Below are 25,007 nucleotides of genomic sequence, written 5' to 3' on the forward strand. Positions count from 1 at the left end.
ACGCACAGACATGGAGGTGCAGGTAGGCCCCCGTGTAAGGCTGTGTAGACACACACACGGCAGAGACGCATGTCAAGGTTGTGTCGGCACAGACAACACCGCGGAGGGACCCACACACAAACTCTGAGGCAGGTGTGGAATCAGGGCCCTGAGCTCGGGTCTGTAATCCAGGTCAGCCCTGGCAGGCGTGGAGCCCTGGCCGCGGAAGTTTCCGCTTCTCCTTAATTCAGGGGCATTGACTTTCTAGGTAGTTTGCCAGCCTCGGGTTTCCAGACGCTTCCCCAGCGTCTGACTCTTAACCTTTAAGCCTGCCCTGCTGGTCCAGAGAACAGTGGCTATAACAGGAGGGCTACCCATGGGGTTTCCTGAGGCAGCCAGGGCTGGAGGGCAGAGCATCAGCCTGGGGGCCCCAAGCTCTGGGGTCAGGGGCTGGCTGAGAGGCCCTGGGCAGGACACCCGCCTCCCTGTGCCTCAGCCACCGCACCTGGAAAATGGGGGTAATTACTGCTGCTCAGAGAGGGTGTTAAGGGGCTGCTGGCGTGCAGTGGGAGCTCCAAAACAGCAGCTGCCACCATTCAACCACCCCTGGAGGACAAGTCAGGCCGAACCGCCCTGTTGGGGCCTAGGTGACACCTCCAGGGACCTCAGTGTGGGGAGTGGCATTGAAACCATGTCACATGATGAACTGCTGAAACACCTGGGGACTCTGTCCTAGAGAAGAGCAGGCCTGGGGGCTAAGAGTTCCACTTTCAGATCTGTGAAGGGCTCCTGGGTGGCAGGGGACCCTGTGGATGCTAGGGATGGAACTGGGGCCAGTGGGTATGGGCAACATACAAGGAAAAGAAGCATTGAAAGCCAGCTAGAGAGAGGAGACACATCCCTCCGGAGGTAGATACTCAAGGTGAGGCCAGGATATCATAGAGGGAGTTCAAAGTGTTAGAAGGGGCAGGAGGCTGGACCTGATGCTGGTGTCCAGCCCAGGGTTGGCTCATAGTAAATGCTTATCGATCAAGTGAGACAGCGAAACCAAGGCTTCATGGAGTACCTGGCAGTCTGCAATTCAGTGCATGCCAGCTCCGAGTGCCCACCCTGGTGTCGTCACCTTCCGGCTGTGTGACCTTGTGCCTCCCCAGGCCTCAGTTTTTTCATCTGTAAAATGGGGAGAATTAACCAGCTTTCATCCTCTCCCCCCCATGTAGACTTCTTCAGTAGCTTAATAGCTCATATCCCCTACTTCTGGCTGTTGGTTCCTCCCCCAAATTTCACTCTTATAAATGGAAAATGAAAGCAAAAAGTGTACAGACGTGCAAGAGAATGATTAATACAAAGACCAGGAGAGTGGTCCTCCCGCACGCTCCCCCTACCGCCCACCATAGCAGGAGAGGGAGGGTGAAGGAGGGATGTGATTGTGGCAGGGGCACCTGGGGAGCCCTAAGGTCCTATCAGTGGGGTTCTTTAAAGCTAGGGGGTGGGTATATGAATACCTGCTTTATTCTTTTTCTCTAAACAATGTTTATACTCATATACTCTCTGTTACTATATTTTACAGTAAAATATTTAAAAAGAAAAGCAAAAGATAAAAAAACCAGAAAAAGCTCCCTTCCCCAAACCTCAGAAAAAAGAATAGACAAAAATGCTTACATTTGCATACAGTCACAGGGCTGCCCGGGGTGCATCCGAGTTGCGGGGTGTTTATTCTTGGCCAGACCACTGTGTTAACCAGGCTGTCGGTCCGCCAGATCGCTCTCAGGCAAACCACCTGGCGGCCCTTCTAGCCATCCTCGTTCGGGCTGCCCCCACATGGAGCATTTCTGGATACCCAGCCCCTGCTGAGCCCGTTCCTCCCTACTGAGCCTCTTCAGTCTTACCAACGCCTTCCAGGAACATGTCATTGGGCTACTTTATAGGTGAGGAACTGAGGTTCATTGAGTAAGTCTCCTGAACCCAGATAGGAAGGGGCAGAGTTGGGACGTGAACCAAGGTCTAGTGATGCTGAAATTGTGCCCTGCTGCCTGTAGCAGGGCCAGGCCCCTGCATTTAAATAACTAATGCTGTCTACACTTCACATGTAATATTTTATTTAATTCTCACAGCCACCATTAAATTATCACCCCCATTATAACACTAGGAAAACTGAGGCACAGTGGGGTTAGTAACTTGTCCCAGTTCACACAGCAGGTGAATGTCAGAGCCGACCCTTGAACCCAGGCAGCCTGTGCTGCCCAGCCTGGCCCATGGGGAACACAGACACCATGGAAACAAGACACAGTTATGGCCCAGGGCCCACAGATGACCCCCAGGGACCAAAGGCCAGCAAGGGTGGGTGGCTGGGGTTGGGGGATGCAGCTAGGCAGATCTGCTCCCAGAGTGACACCAGCCCTGTGCAATGAGCTGTGTCCCCTCTCTGCTGACGAGGCCTGTGGCCCTTGGGGAGGTGCTGAGGATGTGGGCAGAGCTGAATAGACGCTAGAGCAGGCTCACAAATCCCTGCCTGGCATGTCTAGGCCACAGGCTCAGACACGGGGCACTCTGTCACTTGCTGCGGCCGTGAGTTTGCCACTAGCAAGAATGTATGCATCTCTGGCTGCCCCTGAGTCGGCTTCTGGAAGGGGACCACAGAATGTGCTCAGCCCCAGGGTGGGGGCTGGGCCCTCTGACTGCCCCATTTCTGGTCCCCAGTCAAATCAGGGGTGGGCTTGAGAGTCTCGAGGTCCTTCGCTCACAGAGGCCTGGCCCCAGCTCAGGCACGCTGGGGAGTCCTGCCCCTGGGGAGCCCTGCCCCTGGGGAGCCCTGCCCCTGATGGGGGATGGAGAGGAAAAGGAGAAATAACGACAGATGGAGGAGGCACCAGATTCATTCAGTCGACAAACGTTCATTGATCACCTACTATGTGCCAGGGGTTATTTTCGGTGTTGGCTTACAGAGAAGGAAAGGAGAGCCGTGGAGCTCCGTGGAGCTTCGATTCCAGCAGAGACAGCAGAAGGTAGACAAGGAGGCAAATAAATAAACATGCCGAAAATTGATAGCATCTTTCGATGGTGAAGAAAACAGACGGGGCAAAGGGCTAGAGAGAGACTGGGTGGGTGGGTGTGGTGAGGGGGTGGTCACTGATACTTTAGACAGGGGGGTCAGTGATGGTCTCTCAGAGGAGGTGACCTTGGAGCCGAGACCTGGAGGTGAGAAGGACATGGGTAGAGGAAGGGACCTGGCAGGAGGATCCAATGCACAGTGGTGGGAACTGGCTTCTCCACAAGCTTTCTTCCCCCTCTTCTGCATCTGCGCAGCCACAGTTTCTAAAACTTTGGTCTCCCTTGTATCTCTTTTGCTTCTCCCACAACAGCCCCAGGTGGGGTGAATTTAAGTAGCCCACTGGCAGCTGAGGAAACTGAGGCTAGAGATGGAAGGGGCTCGTGTATCATTACTTGGTGCCCAGATGCCAGGACCGGACCCGACTCCCACCTCTGGCCGGGTGCTGCTCGGGGCCCCCCCATCGTCCAGCATGTTCTTAAACTGCCCGAGTCCAGGCAGGCTGCAGCCAGTGTGGAGTCCGGCTGTGGGCACCTCTCCTCAGGGGTCACAGGGCTGGACACGTGGGCTGCTGGGCAGGGCCCGGGAGGGGCTGGGTGGGGGTCCGGAGCAGAAGGCGCCCAGCGCTGATTGGAACAAGGTGGCGGCACTGGGAGCCCAGCCGGGGTTCATTGATCTTGCCTGGTGTTCCAGCCACCGGGCGGGGCCAGCACCGGGCAGGCTGCCGGTTTTCCCAGGTGTGGGGACACCCTGGGGGAATGGCTTTTCATGTGGTTCAGGAGTAGGCCTGCCACCCAGCACGTGGGGGAGGCCAGGGCGTTGGGGGCATGCTAGCAGTGGGGGTGCTGGAGACTTGGAATCTCACAGCCAGCAAATGTCAGGCTCCTGGAGACCGGGCTGGGGACTCCGGGCCCAGGCCCCGAGAACGTTAGGGTCTTTGTCGTCAGAGCCCGCGTTTGTCTGAGCACTCACCGTGTGCCAGGCCCGGCCTGAGCACTCTGGGGCTCCATGCCTTTCATCCTCACTCCACCCTAGGACTTGGGTTCTATGGTCATCCCCGCTTACAGATGGGGAAACTGAGGCTCAGCGGGGTTGAGCAACCTGCCTGAGGTCACACAGACATGAGGTTTTGTCTAGAATATCCAATGCCTAGATTGGAGAGTCTTAGAGGGTGGGGAGCACCGTGGTCAGTGCCGAGAGAACCTTGAGGGTCCTTGAGTCCAACTCCCTTGTGTTGGAGAAACAGGTCTGGGGGGAGGACATGGCTTCTTGAGGTCACAGGAGGACCAGTAGCCAAGGACGGCCCGAAGTCAGGACCCGCCACTCCTCCAGGTCATCTCGGGAGCTTGGCCAGTCCCTGAATGAGAGGTCCCTGGGGGCACCGGCCCCCTGGGCCCCCAGGAAGACCTAGTCTGCTGCGTGTTACCATTCTTTCTGGTCGGTAAACGACAGTTTCCTGCTAGCTCACCAGAAGGCCTTTTAAACGTCTAATCTGAATCCCTCACGGTGCAGGGAAGCCCTGTTCTCTCTCACGTTGCGATGTGAAGGATTTGGCTTTTGATGTGAGCACTCTTGGAGTGGGCGTCGGCTCAGCAGGACAGGAGGGGACTGGGGGCAGGGGCTGTGGGCAGTTGGGAACCAGGAGTGGGGAAGGGCATCGCCAATTCTTGCTTCAGTCGGCCCTATGGGCATCTGCGGGACCGGCCCCCCTTCCGTCTCTCTGTCCACATCTCCTTCCTTTCTCCCCGTCCCCCGTCCCACTGTTGCCACACTGGCCTCCTCCCTGGTCCTTGACACACCAGTCACACCCTGGCTGGACATCCCGTCCTTCACATCCGTCTGTATGGCTCCACTCCCACCTCATTCAGGCCCCTGCACCCACTGTGACACACCTTCCGTGAGCTTCTGTGGTCGGGCAGAGTAACGGCCCCCAAGGATGTCCACATCCTGACCCCTGAGACCTGTGAGTATGCCACCTTACACGGCAAACGGGACTTTGCAGATGCAGGTTAAGGACTTTGAGATGGGGAGTGTGTTCTGGATGGCCCGGTGGGCCCAGGGTGTCATGAGGGTCCTTACACGTGGGAGAGCAGGCACGCAGGACAGTCGGGGTGATGTGATGTAGAGGCCAGTGGGAGAAGCAGAGAGAGCAGGACTTGACCCAGCGTTGCTGGCTGTGAGGGCAGAGGAAGAGGCCACCAACCAAGGAGAGTGGGTGCCCTTTAGAAGCTGGACAAGGTGAGGAAACGGATTCTCCCAGGACCTCCAGAAACACAGTCCTGTCAACACCCTGCTCTTAGCTCAGAAAAGGTCATTTAGGACTTCTGACCCCCCAGACTGTAAGATGAGTACATTGTGTTGTATTAAGCGTGGTGGTCTGTTATAGTAGCGATAGGAAGCGGATGCACCCCGCCTCCCTGATTTATATTTCTTCAGCGCATTTATCGCTGCCTGAGAAGTTATACCTATACCTGTGAATTGTTATCTCCCTCCTCCGTAAAAGAAGGGCAGGGCTTTTGTTTTTTCATTTGGTATTGCATTCCCAGCGAGAGTTGCCAGATTTATTAAATAAAAATACAAAACACCCAGTTAAATTGAATTTCAGATAACCAGAAAACACTTTTTAAATTATAATATTGTCCCAAACGTTAGAATTATTCATGGTTTGTCTCAAATTCAAGCAATTTGAGTGTCCTGTATTTTGTCTGGCAACTCTCTCCCTGGTGCCTAAAAAAGTGCTTGGGTTCATACTAGGATCTCAATAAATATGTGTGGAATGAGTGAAATAAATAAATGAATGAATGAACATCATTTCTAGCTTAAAAATCATTTTGGCAGGTATAAGTGTAAATAACAGCAAATAATAAAAGCAAACAGCTTCATAGCCCTTCTAACACACCAGGCACTGTTCGGAGTGCATTATAATTTTTCATTCACTCGGTTCTTGCAGGGGCCCAGTGAGATCATTTGCCCATTTCCCAGATGAGGAAACTGAGGCCCGGGAGGCTTAGTGATTTGCTCAGAGTCACACAACCATTAAGTGACAGAGCCAAGCCACTCAAGGCCTCTAAAGAACCTGGTTCACACAACATTCTGGCTTTATCTCCTAACACACTCCCCCGAACACATCGGGTGCTTTCTTTCTCACAGCCCATGGTGCCTTTGCAAGGGGTGCTGTCCCCCATTCTCTGGCTGCAGAACTCTTGCTCATATACCAAAGCCCTGTCCTAATTTCCCTTTGTCATGAGACCATCCCTGATACTCCCCGAGGACTTGGCCCCCCTGTGGCCCTTTGTTGGAGTGCACTTTAAGGACTTGCTGTTGTGTCCTTTACTTCCCCAGACTGCAACATCCCTGTGGACAGAGATGGGTCACTTCTAGCTCTTTGGCCACGGAACTTAGAACTGAGCCTGGCTCTGGGTGGGCCAGGGGGTGGGGCTTCCAGAAGCATTTAAGAAGCATTTAAGGAGTAAGAGAATGAATGAGCAAGTGAATGAATGGACATCTTTCCCACTCTGGGCTTCAGTTTTAGAGTCTGTGAAAGGGGAAGAACAATCTCTAGCTCCCCATTTCCCATCTCTTAAAACAAAACACTTTTCTTTTCTGATTATAAGAATAATACACATTCAGCCCTGGCTGGTGTGGCTCAGTGGACTGAGCACCAGCCTGGGAGCCAAAGGGTTGTTGGTTCGATTCCCAGTCGGGGCACATGCCTGCGTTGTGGGCCAGGTCCCCAGTTGGATGCACTCGAGAGGCAACTGCACATTGATGTTTCTCTCCCTCTCTTTCTCCCTCCCTTCCTCTAAAGATAAATAAGTAAAACCTTTAAAACAGAGTAATACATATTCATTAAAGAAAAATTAGAAAATAATAAATTATGAAGAAGAAAATTAAAATCACCCAGAATAATTGTTAACATTTCAGTTTTTAGCCTTCTGGTATTCTCACTGTACGTATAGATTTAATTTCTTCTCTCCCTTCCCTCCTCCCTCTCTTCCTTCCTTCTTTTACAATATTGGGGACATACAGTACATGCTTTGAACCCGCTTTGAAACTCACCAACATTTAATGTGCATTTCCCCACGTCATTACTCCTCTTCCTGAGGGCAGGGGGCATGCCTGTGCTGACTGGGCACGGTGGGGGTGGGGGGGTGGAACCCTCGCCCCCCGCCACACCAGCTGGACCACTGTGGTGTCCCCTCGTGGGTGACTCTGTAGAGAGTTTCTGGATTTCAGTTATGAAGACACTGCCAGGAGTACCCCGGTGTGGACGTCTTAGCCACGTCCCTGATTCCTCCCTCCCTTAGGACGAGTTCCGGGGGCACCCAGTGTGGACACTGTGGGACTCTTCAGCCCCACTCCCACTGGGATTGGCAGAAAACCTGTGAGGTGGTTTGTCCTCCTTTGGAGAAAAGCCCCGCTTATATCTAAGACCTCATTGGTTGCATCTCAGCCGAAAATACCGTTCATTCAGCCACTGGTTCACATTATGGTCTAAGGCTCCTGGTTTCCGTGTCAGACACTCAGTTCCAACCAAAACCGCCTCAGAGATGGCCACGGACAGAGGGTGCGCGTGACCGCAGCCCTGTGTGGACCTCACACTTGTTAATAATTCATTGGCTGAGCTCCCCTCGGACCAGGCCCTGCGCATCTCCGCATGCCCTCGCAATCACTCTCAGCCCTCCAAGGGCTGCAGACCCCCTTGACTGCCGACCACGGACTCTGCCTGCATAGACCACTGAGCTGTGGGCCTTGTAATTGGGGGGTGCAAAGACCTTGCTCTGCTATACCTGCTGCCTGCCACCTGAGGTGGACACAGTCCCAGCAAAGGGGAAGCAAAGACTGAGCTTTGGCCTAAAAGTTGGGCGACCAGATCCCGCCCCCATCCTGACTCCGTGTGTGTCCTGGGAGGTCAGCGTGCCTCACCTTCTCCCTCTGTAGTGTGGGAGACCGGGGGCTCAAGCAGTGGCCGCTTGGGTCTGCGGCTACTCAAGCGGAGTGGCGGTGGTACTGAGCGCTGAGTCAAAAGGAGAAAGGACTCCGTCAGAGGGGCTGCTTCGCCACAGGCAGCCACACCTGGTCTTCAGGGGGTTGGAGCAGGCTGGTCTGGGTCCCAGGCTGGGCTGGGAGGACCTGACACCCCCAGATGGAGCCAGCCCCTCAGCCCCTACAGATGGGAGGCTATTTTTTAACTGACCCCACAGGAAGAAGCAGACAGAAATGAGTTTAAGGGGTTAACCCAGGTCCCTGGGGACCCTGTCTATTTGCATCCTCTTTCCCCTACCAGCCAGGGAGCTGTGTGGCCTTCACTGGAGCTCCCCCGAGCCTTCCAGAGCTACCAGCACATCCGACTGTTGGAGCTGGAAGGCTCCTGATTGGCCCAAGTGTGATGGGGGAGGAAACCGAAACCCAGAGAGGTCTGACCAGGCCTACCTTCCTCACTGCCATCTCTAGGTCTGCCTCTACCTTCATGAGGAGACCCTGCCCCTCCCAGACTCAGTTTTCCCACCTACCAGGTGATATGGCCCCTCCAGGCATCCATGAGGCCTCTCCCAGGTAGGAGACCTCTTTGGAGCCAGGGCCTCCACTCTGTCCCATCAATCCTGGGTTTCCTCCAGAAGCACCAGCCCCGTGGACAGGGGCCAGTAGAAAGTGTCTGGGGACCCCCAGGAAGAAGAGGGGCTTCCTAAGCAGAGTAGTGGGGACCATGGGTAGGAAAAAGCAGCTTCCCCCTGCGGCCTCCCTCAGACCACACCACCAGGTGTCCCTTGGTCCCCACAGGCAGAGGTTCCTGAAAAGTTGGCTGTCTGCCACGGTGGGCGCGGCCTCTGAGGTGTGTGATCCTGTGTGAGTATGTGTGTACACATGTGGGGTGGCGGTGGGTGGAGCATGGGGGTTGGTGGGTGCAAGGTAGAGGCCCCACCACACCCACAGTTTCTACCCAGGACCTCTCTGCAGCTGGTGCTGGTCTAACCTGAAGGTGGGGTGCACAGGGGGGAGGGGCGCATGTGGGAAGGTGCATGCAGGGGAGGGGTGCATGTCGGGAGGGCACAGGCACAAATGCTGTGAGGGCCTCTAGGAAGCTATGACCCCTGTGAATGCTTGAGGGGAGCTGACTCCGGCTTGCTTCCTTTTTAAAAAAAATGTGTTTATTTATTTATTTATAGAGAGAGGAGGGAGAAAGAGAAGGAGGGAAACGATGTGTGAGAGAAACATCCATCAGTTACCTCTCGAATGCCCACAACTGAGGCCCTGGCCCACAACCCAGGCATGTACCCTGACTGGGAATCAAACCAGCAACCCTTTGGTCCACAGGCTGGTGCTCAATTCACTGAGCCACACCAGCCAGGGCAGCCTCCTTTCATTTGTTGTCCATTTAAAACAATACAGTTAATAAATGACATTTATTGAATATCACACACACACACGTGATACAAGTAATATAAGCACAATGAAAAATACTTGGAAACTACAGAAAAACACTTAAGAAATGCTGAAGCCTAAAATCATGGAGCCAGAGCAAGTATCTTTGAGGGGGTAGGGGTCTTTGGGGTCTTATACAGTCATATTAAACATTTCATCCGGGCTGCCGGCAGAGTGAAGCACTTTAAATATTGTCCTATTTAATTCTCTGTACTGTTATTTTCCCCATTATACAGATGAGGAAACTGAGTGAAAGGGAGGGGGAATATCTCCCTGGGGGAGTAAGTGGCAGAGCCAAGATTTGAACCCAGATCTGGCTGATTTGCAGGTACAGCCTCTCTCAGGGTCCAGGTCTCAATCCCTGGGCAAACTGTGTTCTTGTATCCATCCCCCCTATAGTATTTACCAAGCACCGCCCTTGAGTCAGATCTAGCTCAGCCCTGGGTACTCGACCGTGAACGAGACAGACAAGGCGAGCTTCAGACCCAAAATGTCCACAAACCAAGGCCAACCTTGACCACAGCTTGATCCCAAGTCCAGGTTGTGGCTGATGGAGCTATGATCCTACCTCCCCGACTCAGCAGGAACCTCTATGAGCTTTTCATCGGCCACGCTGTATCTAAAAGCCATGGTCAGGTGATCCACCTCACCAGGTCCATTGTACACGTGGGCAGGGAGCCCATCGGCCAACACCTCAGGCCCGTTACTCTGGGCCAAGACTCCCAGGGGCAGGGGCTTGGCTGCAGCTGGGGGTGGTCTGGGGCCTGGCCTGGCCAGGGTGGGTATGGAAGCTCAGCCCCTCTCTTGCACTTGGCCGGACGAGCCCCTGCCAGGAACTGCCCTGGGAGTGTGAGCTGGTGCGTACCTCCCAGCAGCCCCAGGCAGCCCTGCTGAGCTCAGGGCAGCCACTGGGGGGCTTCCATGTGCCTGGGTCCTCAATCTGGGTCTCCTCTTCCTGGCAAGGCCCCCGACACCCAAGGACACCTGAGGAACTGCGACTCCTTCCACTCACTTGGAAAAGCAGCACAGTGGGTCTGGCTGGACTCCCCCCCCCACCTGCACCACATATGGGGGGCCCTGAGTGTTCCCCCCATCCGCAGTCAAGGCCAGCTACCTACTTTGTGACACCCAGTGCAAAATGAAAATACAGGGCCTCTGTTTAAAAAGAAGGAAAAAAGCATTTTGCTTTCTTCCACAGTTTCTAGACCTGCCATGGCGTGCTGTATTTGCTATTTAATGTCACACTTCCTTGGCGAGCGCAGACCCTCACGGATACCTGGGTTCCCGCCCCAAACTTGGTGTATGGGTCACAAGCCCCTGTCTTCCCCAAACCCCTACTCATGCCCAGGCCCTGCCCGTGGTAGGGGTGAGGGCACTGTTGCGTCAGACTTCACTTACAAAACACCAATCAGATGATAAAATTATTCAGAATTTCAAGATAGTAGCCACAGAGCATTAAACCCACGTGTGGGGCTCCCTTCTGAGCTGGAAGCCCTGTGACACCCCCTGGGTTGTAGCCTGAGAGGGGGACCCAGCTCAGACAGGAGGGTCAGCCACCCAACTCCCAGCCTGCAGGGGTGCGGGGAGCGTGTGTGGCATGTAGTCAACCACATGTGTTCAGGAGCTGGGGGACCCTGTGGCAGTGGCGAACAGGGCCTGGGTTTGGACCCCAGCTCCAGCACTCATGTGCTACGCGAACTCTGGCTAGTGGCTTCACTTCTCCAGGCTTCACTTTCCTTTTCTGCAAAATGGGGACAAAACACTGACCATGGGGTTGTGGGAATTAGCAGTGATGCATATAAAGTCCCCAACAGATGCTGGTACACAGGTGATTTCAGAGGTGACTCGGGGAGGCAAGCATGGGGGTCCACGAACGGGGCAGAGGGACGTCTGGGTGCATGTCCCTCATCACAAGTGGGGGACCTGGGAAGGGAATTCCAAGGGACTTCAGCAGGACACCCAAAGGCAGGAGGCCTGGGGCTCAGTGCCGGAACACACAGAACCCGCACTAGGTGGGAGGGGCCCTGGGAGAGGGGCCCAAGGGCAAAGGCCCCCCCAAAGTGCTATTATGAGGAGGATAACATGGGCCGCTGCCCACTGAGAAGCCCCTTGCCGTGGACCTGGGCCAGCCACGGGGTTTTTGCCAGCGGGCTCCTTGGGGTGCTCACCAAGCTCAGCTCTGACAGTGCCCTCCTCTCTGTGCCTCAGCTTCCCCAGGTATGCTCTGGTGAAGGAGAGCACCCCCACACATCAGTGCCTGCTGAGTGGGCCATGCCCTGCGTTTTACTAATCTCCCCTCCCTTGCCCCTCAGTGATCGCTGGTCCATGTTTCCGATGAGAAACCCTACTCTGATCAGCCAGGCTCAAGAAGTGCCAGCTTCCTCCAAGGAAGGGGCCGGGGGGAGCCAAGGGGTGTTCCTCGACCCAGGAAAACCCGGTTAACTCTAACTTGATTAGTTCCTGTGCCGTGGCGAGGCACACAAGCGCCGGATGCAGGCTGCCTGGGTTTGAACCCCAGCTGGGTGAGCTCAGATGGGGGTGTGACTTCTCTGGACTTCAGTTTCCTCATCTATAAAATGGGCTTCAGCCCCTTATGGGGCTGTGAGGACGAAATGACCAAAGATCAGTCAAGCACTTAGTGCCTGGCGTTAGCGAGAGCTATTGAGTGTTTGCTGTTAATTTGATAACTAATTCAGAAGTGAGTAGTCATTATTTATGTTTTCTAGACCAGCTGTCTTCAGTTTGCCCCAAGAATTTTTAAAACATGCACTACCTAGCTATTCAGTCAGGGGCACTGACTTCTTTTCCCTCCGGTTGTCAAATAAAAAATGGCAACAGTCAGCACAACAATAGCCGTCCCATGTGAATGGATGAAAATTTACCTATTGTTTATGTCAGATTGGCAAAAAGTATAAATATGTTTTGGTGTGCCACAGAATTTTAGTAATTAGTTTATATGAGCCATGAAATGAAAAAGGTTTGAAAATCGCTGTTCTAAACAATTATGCATTTACTAATTACAATTTTGTACTTCTTGTATTTAGGACCTATAAAATTTTCCTTTCATCTCATACAATTTCTTACGTTCTTGAAAAGATAATTCGCTGCCCCCACAGCCGTGGCGGATTCCACAGCTCTCCCTAGAGCAGTTTTTCCCAAAGTGACCACCCCTCCAGCCCCAGGGAGCCTGTGAGTGAGCACCCCTCCCAGGAGGAGAAGCCTGCAAGCATAGCATAGCAAAGGCTCTGGAAAGTTCTGCAGCAGAACGGTCTGTTGAACAGTTAGATGCAGCCATTCCCATTCTTGTCTGGTAACCGAGCCCCCTGAATTTCTGCTCAGCATCTGACGGCATCTGCTGAACACGTGCCGGGAGAGATGCCCCCCATTTCCTTGTTTCTAGGAAATGCAGACCAGAGTGAGCGCTGTGAGTAACTCCCCCGCGGAGATGCGTGGTTTCCCTCTGCAGAAGTCATCTCCAGTAACAAGTGCTTCCTTCCCTCTGCTGCTGCCCGGTGTTCTCGCCTTCACTGTCTGATCTGCCCCCCCACACCCCCCACCGGGGAGGTCAGCAGTGCCAATACCCCCATCTTCCAGATGAGGAAATTGAGGTTCACGGAGGTTAAGTGGCCACACAGCCAGTAAGTGGCAGATCCGGGAGACAGACCCACAGCTTCTGATTCTAAACCCCACACTCTTCCTTCTGGACATTAATAGGGAAAATAAAAATAGATCCCATTCTGCCAGAATCAATCTTGCCCGGTGACATGCTTTTAAAAATCTGAAGCTTCCCCCCCCACCCCCAGAACATTGACTGTGTTAAAAACTTAAAATCTTCAGGAGCTTTTTTCTGATGACTAAAAGCATCCGTTCTTGTTGTGTATAAGACTTTTCAAGCCTTTTGAGTTGGAAAACGAGAAACTCCATGATCTCATCCCAAGAGATAACCCGGGTTAACCATTGGCCAAGTACCCTTCCAGATGCACGTGGTTCAACAAGGTAGCCATTACCCTAGGTGGCTGTTTCAGCTAAAATAATGAAAATGAACCGACGGAAAACGCAGTCCCTCGGGCGCACACACTGTGTCCCTGTGCCGGCACCCTCTGAGCACTGGGTCTCCACACGCAGCCAGTGGCTGTGGTGTTGGGTGGTGTGGACGTAACCTGTTTCCGTCATTGCAGAAAGTTCCATGGGACAGGCTGCTCTCGACTCTTCCCAGACCTGCCCCGACGCAGGCGCACAATGATCACCGACATTCTCGGTGAGGTTCCTGGGTCATAAGTCTCTGTAGGGTCTGCCCCACAGAGGCCAGAGCGGCTCCACTGGCAAAGAGGAAAACAGACCCTCGGAGACATAGTCTGGAAGGAAATAGGCCGAGCAATAGCGGTTTTCCCTGGGTGCTGAGGTGACAGACTCGAGTTTTTTTACATTGCCCAGGCCCTTCGGGTGAGCTCCGACACAAATGCAGGTGTGGTGGGGGTGTTTCCCATTCATGTTTTCCCTAAGTTCTGGCTTTTCTAAAATCTTCAAGGTTGGATCTCGCCCAAGGTTTAAGTTATCATTATTAAGTTTAAAATTGCGGGCTCGTGAAGAACAGAAGCCTGCACGAGTCAAAGAAATAAAGAAAGAAAAGCAGATGGAGACTTGTTTCCAGCCTAGGCCGGCAGGGCCGCTTCCTGGGCGCACAGGCTGTGCCACCGCCCAGGGTCCCTTGTTTAGAAGGGCCCCGCGCTCGATTTAATGTTTCATGTCCTGAAATCCTTACAGGTTTTTAACAAGGGGCCCTGCACTTGTCTTTTGCGCTGAGCCCTGCAAACTGCGTCACGGGCACTGTCCTGGGATTCTCCCCTGGATGGGTCTTGTTTTGACCGCTCTGCTCCTCTGCCCTTGTCCCGGTCAGACCACGGACGTGGTCATCCACGGGGCACTGTACGTGTCCGAGGACGACGCACTTCAGATGCCTATCTAGAGAGTGATAAAAATAGGACTTGCGAGTGGGTGCAGGAGGGCCTGTGGTCTCTGTCCACACACGGACACGCACTCGAGGTGCACGTCTACACTGACCTATTTCGGAGAGCGGCACAGTGCACCATGGGATTCTCTGCTCCACACCACTTCCCAGCTCAGAGCCTGCCTGGATCCCCACTCCCTGAAGGCCAGGCCCATGGCCCCCCCAGACCTCTTCTGTATCACCCCCCCCCCCCCCCCCCCCCGCCACCATGCCGTTCACTCTGCCTGGACCACCAGTGCTTCTTCCTTCCCCGATGGAGCTATTTTAGACCCGTGTCAGATTCCGCCCCTTTGGGGGAAGCCTTCTGGAAATATTTAAGAAGGACCTGAAGGTGCATCCAGGAGGATATGAGTCACCTTGCCTAGAGGAATCAGGGAGGGCTTCATGGAGGTAGTGAGTCTGGACCTTAAGGAAGAAAAGATGGCTGCCAGGTAGAAGGGAGGGTTTTGTTGGGCTGGCTTGGATGTCAGACAGACCCTGGCATGAATCTGGGCTTTGCCTGTTATTAGCTGCATGAGTTACTTCCCTTTGCTGAGCCTCAGTTTCCCCAACTGTAAGATGAGGATATTAACAATAACACCTACTGCATGGATTATTGTAAAGATTTACTGAAATGAGATGTGCTTGCAAAGGAACCACCATAGTACCTGGTAAGCCAGCAACAAATGTTCCCTTCTCCCTCCCTCATTGCCCTTTCTTCCCTTAAATGATAGTTTCAGCAGGTCGCCACATCCCTCTGAGTCCATCTGTTAATCCCTCTCTGCAATAGAGGTGATGATGCCCGGCACACAAAGCTGTGATGAGGATTTCAGGGAGTAACGGGATCATCTGTAGAAGTTCCAGAAAGCTGAGATTCTGCATCGATAGGAAGGGCACAAGCCACAGGGCTGCTGGCCTCTCTCCCTGGGGTGCTTTCCTGAGGTGAACTTCTCCCACACGTCACTAGAACCTCAGCTCCAGAAGCTCTTTGTTGGTTTTGTTTCCTCCTGACTCCCCAGTGGGTAGAGCAGTGTGTGGCATGCAGTCAGTGCTCAACAAATGGGCAGCACCAACTGGCCCATATCACATCCCAAATCTTGAGCACTGGGAATGTGAGAATCCAGGGAGACCAACGCTTTCCAGGGAGACTGTCTGCAGATTTCGACCACAATGCAAGCCACAGCATTTCCTGAGCACCTGCTGTATGCATGGCTCTGTCCAGCCCAAGGCAGATCCTCGCTCCACAGCTCAGTAGGGCAGGGCCAGGGAGTAAGATGGCGGACACAGCCCCTTGGGAAGAGGAAGAGAGGGGGGGGAGTGGCTCAAGGGCCTGTCTGGATGGGAAGGGGCCCACTCCCAGCTGCAGTCCGGCCAGGCAGCAGGCACAGCTCACCTGATCCTGGGAGGGTGGGGCTGCCTCTTCCTCTTTCTTTCTTTGAAAAATAAAATAGTTTCCCCCCTAAATCTACAAGTCATACATGGTCAGCGTTTACAGGTTTGGAAAACAATGACCAAAAGAGTTAGAAATCAGGCATTAATGCACCGTGTAGCATTAACTACATTTTAGTGTTTTCCTTTCGCCTTTTATCTAAGGTGGCTTTGTTCTTCCCGCCTTGGGAAGGGATTTGGCTGCTTGCAGAGGAGGACCAGGCTCTCCCCGGGGCCTCTTACGACCCTGACATGGGGGCTCCTTACTCCAGTCATTCTGAACTTGACACGTCTTCCTAAGCTGTGAGGGCGCGCAGAGCTCCGGAGGGGTCAGCAGGTCTAGCCTCCCGCCCCACTTCCCCCCTGGGGCGGGAAGGAAGGTCTAAACTCCTGCTCCTGCCCACTGCATGGGGAAGGAGAAGGCCCAGCCTCCTGCCCCCCCCCCCCCCCCCCCCCCCCCCCCCCCCCCCCCCCCCCCGCTTTCCCTGTGGAGCAGGCGCAGAGCTTAGGTTCACTGAGCGGGGCTCAGGGTAAACCCTCAGGGAGGGGGCGCTCCTTGGTGCCCTGGTCCTCAGCCATTGGGCACCCGGGCAAGTTGAGGTGGGGGCAGGGGCACGACCCTCTTTTCACCCTTTTCGTCTCACCCTTTTGTACATTTGAGCATCCCAACTTTTCCTTCCCTTAATACTGGCCACCTTTCCCCTGTTAACAAAGGTGAGTAGACCAGGTGAACTCAGAGAAAGTGAGGTGCGCATGACTAGAAAGGCCCTGCGTTTTTAAAAAGCCCCGATGTCCAAAGGGACTGCGTGCTCACGGTGGTATTTTAGTCACTGTGTCGCAGCAAAGGATGTTTGGGGGGGGGCTGGCTTTGGTCACCTCTGCAAATCATAAGTTATGGCGTCTGCCCTTTCCGCCCACACATACGTCTGAACCTTTTGCCAAAAACACTTTTCCCAGACGCACAAGAAAACCCCAAAGAGGAACCTAAACCTTCAGGCTGCTGCACCGATTGGACGATAGGACGTGAGAGCGCAGGCTCTCGCCAGCAAGCGTTTCAAAGAACAAGCCAGACGGCGAAGGGGGAAGTGAGGGGAGAAGCGAGAAACTTCTGGGGCCGGTCAGTCGTCAGTTCATTCATTCATTCATTCGTCCATTCATTCTCCCTTTCCTCCGTCCGCTTAGTAAGAAACGCGGCTGCTCCAAGGGCCTGCCCCCCTGACAAGTGGGAGGTGAGGGATGCATGAGGACAGGGGTGGCCTCTCCAAGGCCCGGAGGGGAGGAGGGGAAGGACCTGGGAAGGCTCCCCAAAGACGCTGTGCCTTGGGAGAAGAGGGGCAGGTTTCTCACCTTCTCCACTCTGCTTGCAGCCAGAGAGCCTCTTTTACCCCAAGGAGGGAGAACATCAAATAGTAATTATTAAAGTGTAAATATAGAGTTTACGGAGGGCTGGCCTGTAGTAAGCACCTAATGTACATTATCGCATTAAATCCACCCAACAAGTCTTGAGGTGGGTACTGTTTGTTCTCCCCACTTAACAGATGAGGAAACTGAGCTTCGAGAAGGGAAGCACTGTGTCTAAAGCCACACAGTGAGAAAGTGATGGGGTCTGGGTCTCAGAATGGCATTTCACGTTGCTTCCTTCCCAAAGAGCGCCCCCTTCTTCACCCCTATTTCCGAAAGCCACTGAAAAGGGCCTGACAGTGTTGGAGAGGGAGCAGGGACTGAAGCAAGGGAACCTCTGCCACGTGGCAAGTAATCAAACTGGAGGCACGCTGAGCGGCCCAGGGAGGCTAACCATGCCGCGTGCGCACTCACTGCGTAGGAGGTGCCATGCTCGGGGCTTCAGGGCAGGTCGTGTCCACTCTGTGCAAGTAACCTTTGAGGTCAGTGCTGCTAGCCTCATCTTATAGAGGAGGGAACAGACTCAAAGGGGTGAATTAACATGTTGGGTAACCCAGGTATAAACACTTAAATCTGGTCTGACTCCTCGACCATGCGCACAGCAAAGGGTTGGGGTCCAGGTAGCCGAGAAAAGTCAGTTTTCCTGCTGCTGAATTAGACCTCATACAAGACCACCCCCGTCTTCAGAACTCAGCACCTCTCCTGAATTTGCTCACTGTTGCTGATTCTTGTGATTTCTCAGGTGCCACCGAGCCTCACTCCCAGCCCCAGTCCCACAGTTCCTAACCCCCGCTGTGCACAGGCGCCTCCTCCACCCGGATGGAGGCCGGGGTTCCGAATCCACCCAGGGCTAGTGTCTGCTCTCCCTGCCCTTTATGTTCACCAGGGAAGACAGACACTCAGCACGAAGGTGGGAACAACTGGCTGAGTCCCAGGCTGGCTCTGAGACTGAAGCAAGAGGAGGCCAGGGCTCCCTTGTGGCTGCAGGTGGTCCCGGGGAGACTCCTGGCAGAGCAGGGATCAAATTCCGTCTCGAAGGTTGGGTGGGACTCACCAGCCACTGTGGGTGGTGCATGTGAGGACCAGTCTGCAGACAGGGCCTCCCCAGGAGACAGGAGCAAGAGCTGGTGTCTCAGCCGTCCCCTGAACCTTGGGCCCGGGCCTCAGTCCCCCATTGATGGAGAGGTCTGTCTGGACTGGCGAGAGTCAGGACATGGCACCATCTCCCTGCTTCTCAGAGCCCTCTGGAAGGTTAGGCTTTTAGGCCCAGTTAGTTGCTCAGGGTCATCCATCTCCCAGCCCCCACCCCACCCCCCGGTGAGCTCCCCACCCCCTCAGGTAATGGAGCAAGCCTCAGCTTTGATGCGGCCACCTCAAGGCCTCGCTGTCAATGGGCCCTCTATGTGACCAGTGGGGCCGCTGGCTGTAGTGGGCGCGGTGAGGCCTGGACACACAGCCCCACTGTGTGGGGCCAGCCCATGCCCGCCCAGACCCTGTGGCTGGTGGGGGGCTCCCAGGAATGCCCTTCCAGCCTGGGGGACACTTTGGACAGGCAGGGTGGTCTGGGGAGACGGGCGTGTGCGGGGTGGCCTCAGGAGCCGCCATCAAAGGGCCCAGCAGGGGTGGCGCCAAGCAAGTGCCATAGTGGTGGCGGGCCGGCTGGCGGTCAGTCCATTCAGCTCCCAGGGTCGGTGGGGGAGGGGGATGCAGAGAAGTGGCCGTCATGGGCACACCACTCAGGGTGACCAGTCGTCTTGGGGTGCCTGGGACTCGAGACTTTCAGTGTTAGAACCAGGAGAGTCCCCGCTGTTGGCCACTGCCCAGAGTTTAGAAAAGGACGCAGTGACTGACCTCCCTGGTCTGGGTAGCTTCCTTCCTGTCCAGTGACCTCTGAGTCAGCCCAGCCCAGCGAGATCTGCCCAGAGTCATTTTGTCCTCCACTGCCTCCACACAGGACAGGCCTGCCTCACCCCGCAGGCCATTTTCCATTTCTCCTGGGCATCTTCAGGGGAGGACCTGCTGGCCACCTACCCTCCCAGCTGCTGCTGAGAGAACCTCAGCCAGACAGCCAAACCATCCCAATCTTCGCCCCGCACCCCCACTTGGCACGGTGCCCTCCAGCCCTCGCAGGGGGCGCCCACAATCTCTCATCCTTGACAACCTCCACACCTTCCCCAGGCCATTCCCTCTGCCTGGGACAACCTTTCCCCCATTGTCAGCTCCTCGCCCTACAAGACTCAGCAGAGTGTCGCGACTCCAGCGGAACTATTCTCTCTGCCCTGAGGTGGGTCCGTGCCCCTCTTTGATCTCTGGCCCCTGGTTCTCCCGCCCATAACATGTACCACCACAGGGTGGTGTTCCGTTCATCCGTCTCTTTCCACACCAGCCCATGCACTCCCTCCACCCAGTCAGTCACCCTGGTACCCGAGCCCCCAGCACAAGGCCAGGCTCGTAGTCATGGAAACATTTATCGAGCACTTATTCTGTGCCAGCAGCCTGCTGGTTTAATTCTTTCCAGAGCCCCGTGAGGCTGGTGTAGTTATCACCCCCCTTTTACAGATGGAGAAACAGAGGCACAGAGAGGTGAAGTGACTTGCCCCAGGCCACACAGCTAGTGAAAGGCAGAGTCAAGGCTTGAACCTGGGAAGTCTGATTCCAGAGCCCAAGTGTGAACCTCAACACTCTAGTCCTCACTAAGCTTTTGTGGAATTAATGAATAAATGAAGGCCTTTGCCTCTCCAGGGCCTAAATCCTGCATATGGAGGGTGAGGGCCATTTTCTCGGGTTCCCTGTCCAGGGGAGGGCACTTTTGCCTGTGGGAGCGAGTTTGGGGGTGCCATGAGGGGGACCTGCTGTGAAGGGTTGCCCCAGGGGATGCAGAGAAGAGCCTCAGGGGGCTTCTGGATGAAGGTGCTGGCCCTCACTGGAGCTGTGGCCAGGCGTTCAGGCATCCTAAGGCCACTGCCTACATTTGACAGCTGGGGAAACCAAGGCCCAGAGAGAGGAGGGGACTTGCCCATAGTCATGCGGTATAGTCAACTCACAGACATTAGGTCTCAACTTCCCTATTTGCCAAAGAGAGGAATAGGTACCCCTTGTCGGAGAGTGCCAGGCGCAGAGACGGGAGGAGGATGAAGCGCCAAGGGCCCAGCAGCTCCCCAGGAGGCCCCACGGCCCCCTCAGGCCTGCCATCCCAGTGTCTGGAATTCTGCCACCAGCCTGCCTCTCCTTGTCTCCTCCTCCCCCTCACCTGCAGGGGGGAACCACATGCCTCCCCTCCCTCCTCCCAAGCCTCTTCTCCACAGTGAACTGAGAGGTGTTCTGGTCCTTGGCTCAAAATGAATGCTCCCTACTCTCCTAAGTCAGAGCAACCCAAAAGAGGCGTGGGGGGAGGGGAGGCAGATGTTGGATGTCCCTCACAAGAAATCAGACTCTTCGGGCGATCCAGGGCTCTGCCTGCCTTCCTGCTCCCAAGACGCCCCTGAGCAAAACCCTTGTCTCTAGTGGGGTGTAGATGCAGGGGATGGTTCAGCCTCACCCTGCCTTTGCCAGTGCAGGCAAAAGAGCAGTCACCTCCCTTTGGTCTGTGGGCACACAGGTAGCAGGAGCTTGGTGCTGGTGACCACCCTGGGTGAGTGGGGGAGTGGAAATAGTGAAGGCCACACTGGGGGCTGAACCACATCCAGGAGCATCAAATCCAACTCACTCATTCCCTTTTACCTATGAAAGAATAGCAGCCCAGAGATGTCAAGTGACTCAGAAGGGGTCACACAGCACATGGGTGGCAGAGCCAAGCAGAGTACAGGGCTCCTGGTTAGTGGCACCCAGACCTGCACAGAATCACCTTGGGGGGATGCTCAAAACCACACGTGCCCAGGCACCAACTCAAGAGATTCTGATTCCACAGTCACAGGTGGGAGTTGGGAATCCAGGTGTTTAAAAGTTCTCTGGGGGTCGTGATGTTCCGTACTCATTGGCTCCATCACCTCCTGCTGAGCAACTGGAGTTTCTGCTCATATAGAATTCAGGGGTGTCCATGAACTTGGGCAGGAAGCACACAGACTTCTTTCCTTCCACTTATCTCTAACTGAAATTTAGCATCTTTTTCCTCTGTGACTCTGCCACAGTGGAAATCACAGATATTCTCCAGCCTCATTAGAGCTGCCACAGAGGATCCCGAAACACTGTTTATGCCCTTCACCCGTCACTGCTGCGTGCCGGCAATCGCTGGAGCTGCTGTGAAATCTTTTCACTCACTGTGGTGCTAAAGAGTCACACGGTCACAGTCTTACAACCTGGCTTTTTTATAGTTTGCTAACTACATTTCCAAAGATTTGGTTTCCTCTCTAACCCTACGGATTTTGTTTTATGCATTTAAAAACACGATTCTGAGTCTGTGGACCTCCTGAGATTCTAGAAAGATCCATAGACCAGAATAGGTTAAGGACCCTGCGTGGGGCAGCATGAAGCCGAGCTCTGCAGGACCCAGGGCTTGGATCTCTATAGGGACAGAATGGGTAGCTACAGCCCGGTGAGCCTCCAGAGACGAATCGGGGAGACAGGTCCCCTGAAGTGAGCTGCAAGTGGAACATGGGGAACAGACCTGGGCAGGAGAGAGGGCACCAGCAGGGTGGCCAGAGCTTCTCCATGGGATTGCAGGGAAAGCCTCAGACCCCAGACCCACAAGGCACATCAGTGTCCCTGTTCACCAGTGGCTTCCTGTTTCTGGGCACATGCTGGGCCGCCATCCACCAGCTCTCCTCTTCCTCTCCCTCTGTGTTGCCGTCTGCCATCTCCCGGGCTACATACACAGCAGCGTCAGGAGCCAGCTGCTACGTGGGTCAGCCCTTTAGTCCCGTCTCCCAGTGTTCCTTTGTTTTAAACTCTACATTTCTTCATTTTGCTCATGGAGAGAGAAATACAGATTACAAAGACCCAGCAAATGGTTTTTATAAACTCTTATTTTCTTGCCACAGAACAGCCTTTAATTAGCTATGAGGACTACAAAGGGAACGGCGTTATAATGGGAACAGCTTAAAGGGAAGAGCCCACAGCTCTCAGCTCCTGAACTGGGGTGCCGCTGCCATCAGCCACAACCAGGTTTGGTGGGAGTGGCCCTCCTGCCGGGGTGGCAGGTTCCCCTCTTCCCCCACTCAGTCCCTGTCTGCAGCAGCACAGCCTGCCTCAGCGTTTCTCCAGAGAAGCAATTCTGCCATCAGGCAAGCCCTTTGAACAAGAAGCACCCAAATGTGCCTCGGTCCCTGACCAAAGGCAGCCGCCCAAAGACTGTTAGCCAGCCCCGGGACAAGCGGACAGGCAGAAGGGCAGACGGACAGTCAGACTAACTTCAGTGTCTCACCTGGGTAAACGGTGCAACACCAGCCCCCGGAACCCTGGAGTTCTAGAGCCTACTCAGCCCCTCTGTTCGGGAGAAGAGCTGGTCTCCGTGTTCAGCCCAGAGGCACTGCCCTCAGACCCAGTCCATTCTTAGCCTCAGACCATCAGCATGTCACAGCCAGAGGGGCCTCTGTTAGGGGCACAGAGAGGTTAAGTAACTTGACTAAGGGCGCTCAGCAAGGCAGCACCTGAGTTAGGACTCAAGCTTGGGGCCTCTGGATCCCCAGGCTCAGGTGCCTCAGGCCCATCTGGGCTCCTGCTGGAGAAGGGGGTAGGAAGGAAGTAGGGGGTTGTCTGAGGTCACAGCACAGCAGCCCCATGACCTAAAGAGCAGGGCAAGTCTCCTCCTGAGTTCCAGACTCAATCAGAGGTTCTAAGTTGGAAGTCCCGGACCCCTATCTGGGTCTCTGGGTCCCTTTAGGCCATGCATGGAGGCAAAAGCCACCCAGAAACACTTTCTTGTCCCCTGTAACTACGTTTGCAAAGCTTCCAGAGGCCCGTTCCCCCGCGCCAATCCAGTTTCACTGCCATCCAAGCTCACAAGGGCGCAACAAAAGCCGGTAGCCTCCTGCTCCTCTTGCTGCGCCCCTCACCCCAGGAATCATCTGGAGGACATGGGAGAGGGTCCCCAGGGGTGTCTCAGAAAGGGGCAGCCTTGCTTCCGCCTGCTGCGCAGCCCTCTGAAGCTGGCCTGGCTCCGGGAGAACTAAGTCTCCTTGAGTCCGGGTCTGCCTGAGCCCAGGTGGAGGGTCCAAGCTCACCAGGAGGGCCAAGGGTTGGGGCCGCAGGACCCAGAAGCCCTGTTAGTGAGGCAGGAAACAGTGGGTCACAGGCACACCCCCCAAATCCTCTCTACCCCAGGACCCTCTGAGATCTGCCCTTTGAAGTCTTGTGGTATCTATTGCCCCTACCACTAACCGTTCCCACCAGCTGAGGACAAAAAAAGTACACTTCGCTCCAGGAGGCCATCAATCCCTCTTCCCACCTCCGGCTTTCAGGGACCAGTGGGTTTAGGTGGACAGGCTGTGCCCTTGAAGGCAGCCAGCGTAGTCGGTGGAGGGACGTGGTCCGGGGCCTGGCCACAGCTCCCCACCCAAAACGACCAGCCCAGAGCCCAGGGCAATAGTTAGGTACTCACCACGGATGAAGGTCGGAGTGTAGGTCGGGAAGGAATCGAAGATGCTGTTTGATGCCATGCCCCGCGCTGAGGAAGGCGAGAACTCGACCCTTCGGGGGGGATGGGTTGGGATTGACTTGGTTGGCTGCTGCTATATTTTTTCCTAGCTACTTTTGAAAATAAAGGGGTGGTGGTGTGTTGCTTTTTGTTTGTTTTTGTTTTGTTTTGCCTGTTCCCCCCCTACTGCTACAAAAAAGAAAAAGGAAAGAACGCGAGAGTGTGTGTGAGCGAGAGAGAAAAAAAATCCTCCCCAAGGAAAGTAAGTTTCTGTTTGTACCCAAGAATTTGGATTCTCGGTCCCACAGGAATGTCTAGCCACAAATTCTCAACAGAAGCGCATGCAGAGTATATCATTAGATGGCGGGAAGGGGCCTTCGGCAGCCAGGGCGGAAGAGCTGGCAGGGCAGTGAGATCCAAGCCAGGCCAGCATCAGCGCCACGGGGAATGAATGAATGAGGCTCACCCCCCGACACAGCCCAGGCTTCAGTGGGTGCGAGGGTGGCCCCGGGGGTGGGGAGGACCGGGAGCCAACCAGCTCCCGCGCAGGGCCCTGAAGGCAGCTGAGGGCCTGGCCTTGTGGTTCTGTGGTTGAGGGACCAGGCCTTCACAGTGTCAACCCAACCTCAGCTCACAGGATGCAAGAAGCCAGCTCGCGGCCTTGGCCCATTGGCTGGGCTGTGGTCACCTGGGCTGTGATGTCACGGCCTCTTAGCTGATCTTGTGGCTGTCTTTCTCTCTTTTTTGGAAAAGGAAAAAAAAAAAAAAAAAAAGGAAAGGCAAGGAAAGAAAGAAAGGGAAAGAGAGAGAGAAAAGTGATGGCTTTTATTTGTGGGGCTGGCCTCAGCACACTGCCCAGAAACAGAACTGAAAGCAGTTGGAGAGGGGGCGGCCGGGGCCGCGGTTTGGATCCTGTGGGAGACTCCTTTTTAATTAAGGCCAGCGTTGGCCTGGGAGGGCTAGGAGCCCTGGAGGGCCCTCACTGGGCACCGGGGGCCTGGGCCCACCAGTGGGCGGAGGGCTTCCCTCCATGCCTCCCGCTCCTGGGCTGCAGCCAACGCCACCGTTGTCCACCACCACCGATGCCAGAGAGAGGCGTCCACATGTGTGGCTGGGTGGCACTTCAGGGGGGTTTTATGGGAGTCGGGATTAAGTACAAATAGGAAACA

General features: G+C 54.9%; 1 protein-coding gene across 2 annotated transcripts in view; it reads right to left on the reverse strand.

Moving 5' to 3' along the window:
- The window catches only part of RUNX3 (RUNX family transcription factor 3), a 60,987-nt gene extending 36,692 nt beyond the window's left edge, over nt 1-24,295 (reverse strand). Inside the window, exon 1 of one of the 2 annotated variants that reach the window (XM_024554100.4) lies at nt 23,803-24,295. In XM_024554100.4, the coding sequence (XP_024409868.3) occupies nt 23,803-23,860 (58 nt within the window). In that variant the 5' untranslated portion in view covers nt 23,861-24,295. Of the gene's footprint in view, nt 1-22,626; nt 22,760-23,802 lie in introns of those variants that run through there. The other variant, XM_071220856.1, reaches the window with a different exon arrangement.
- Nucleotides 24,296-25,007: the final 712 nt, after the last annotated feature.

The sequence above is a fragment of the Desmodus rotundus genome, chromosome 3, assembly GCF_022682495.2.
Source record: "Desmodus rotundus isolate HL8 chromosome 3, HLdesRot8A.1, whole genome shotgun sequence".
Taxonomy (NCBI): Eukaryota; Metazoa; Chordata; class Mammalia; order Chiroptera; family Phyllostomidae; genus Desmodus; species Desmodus rotundus.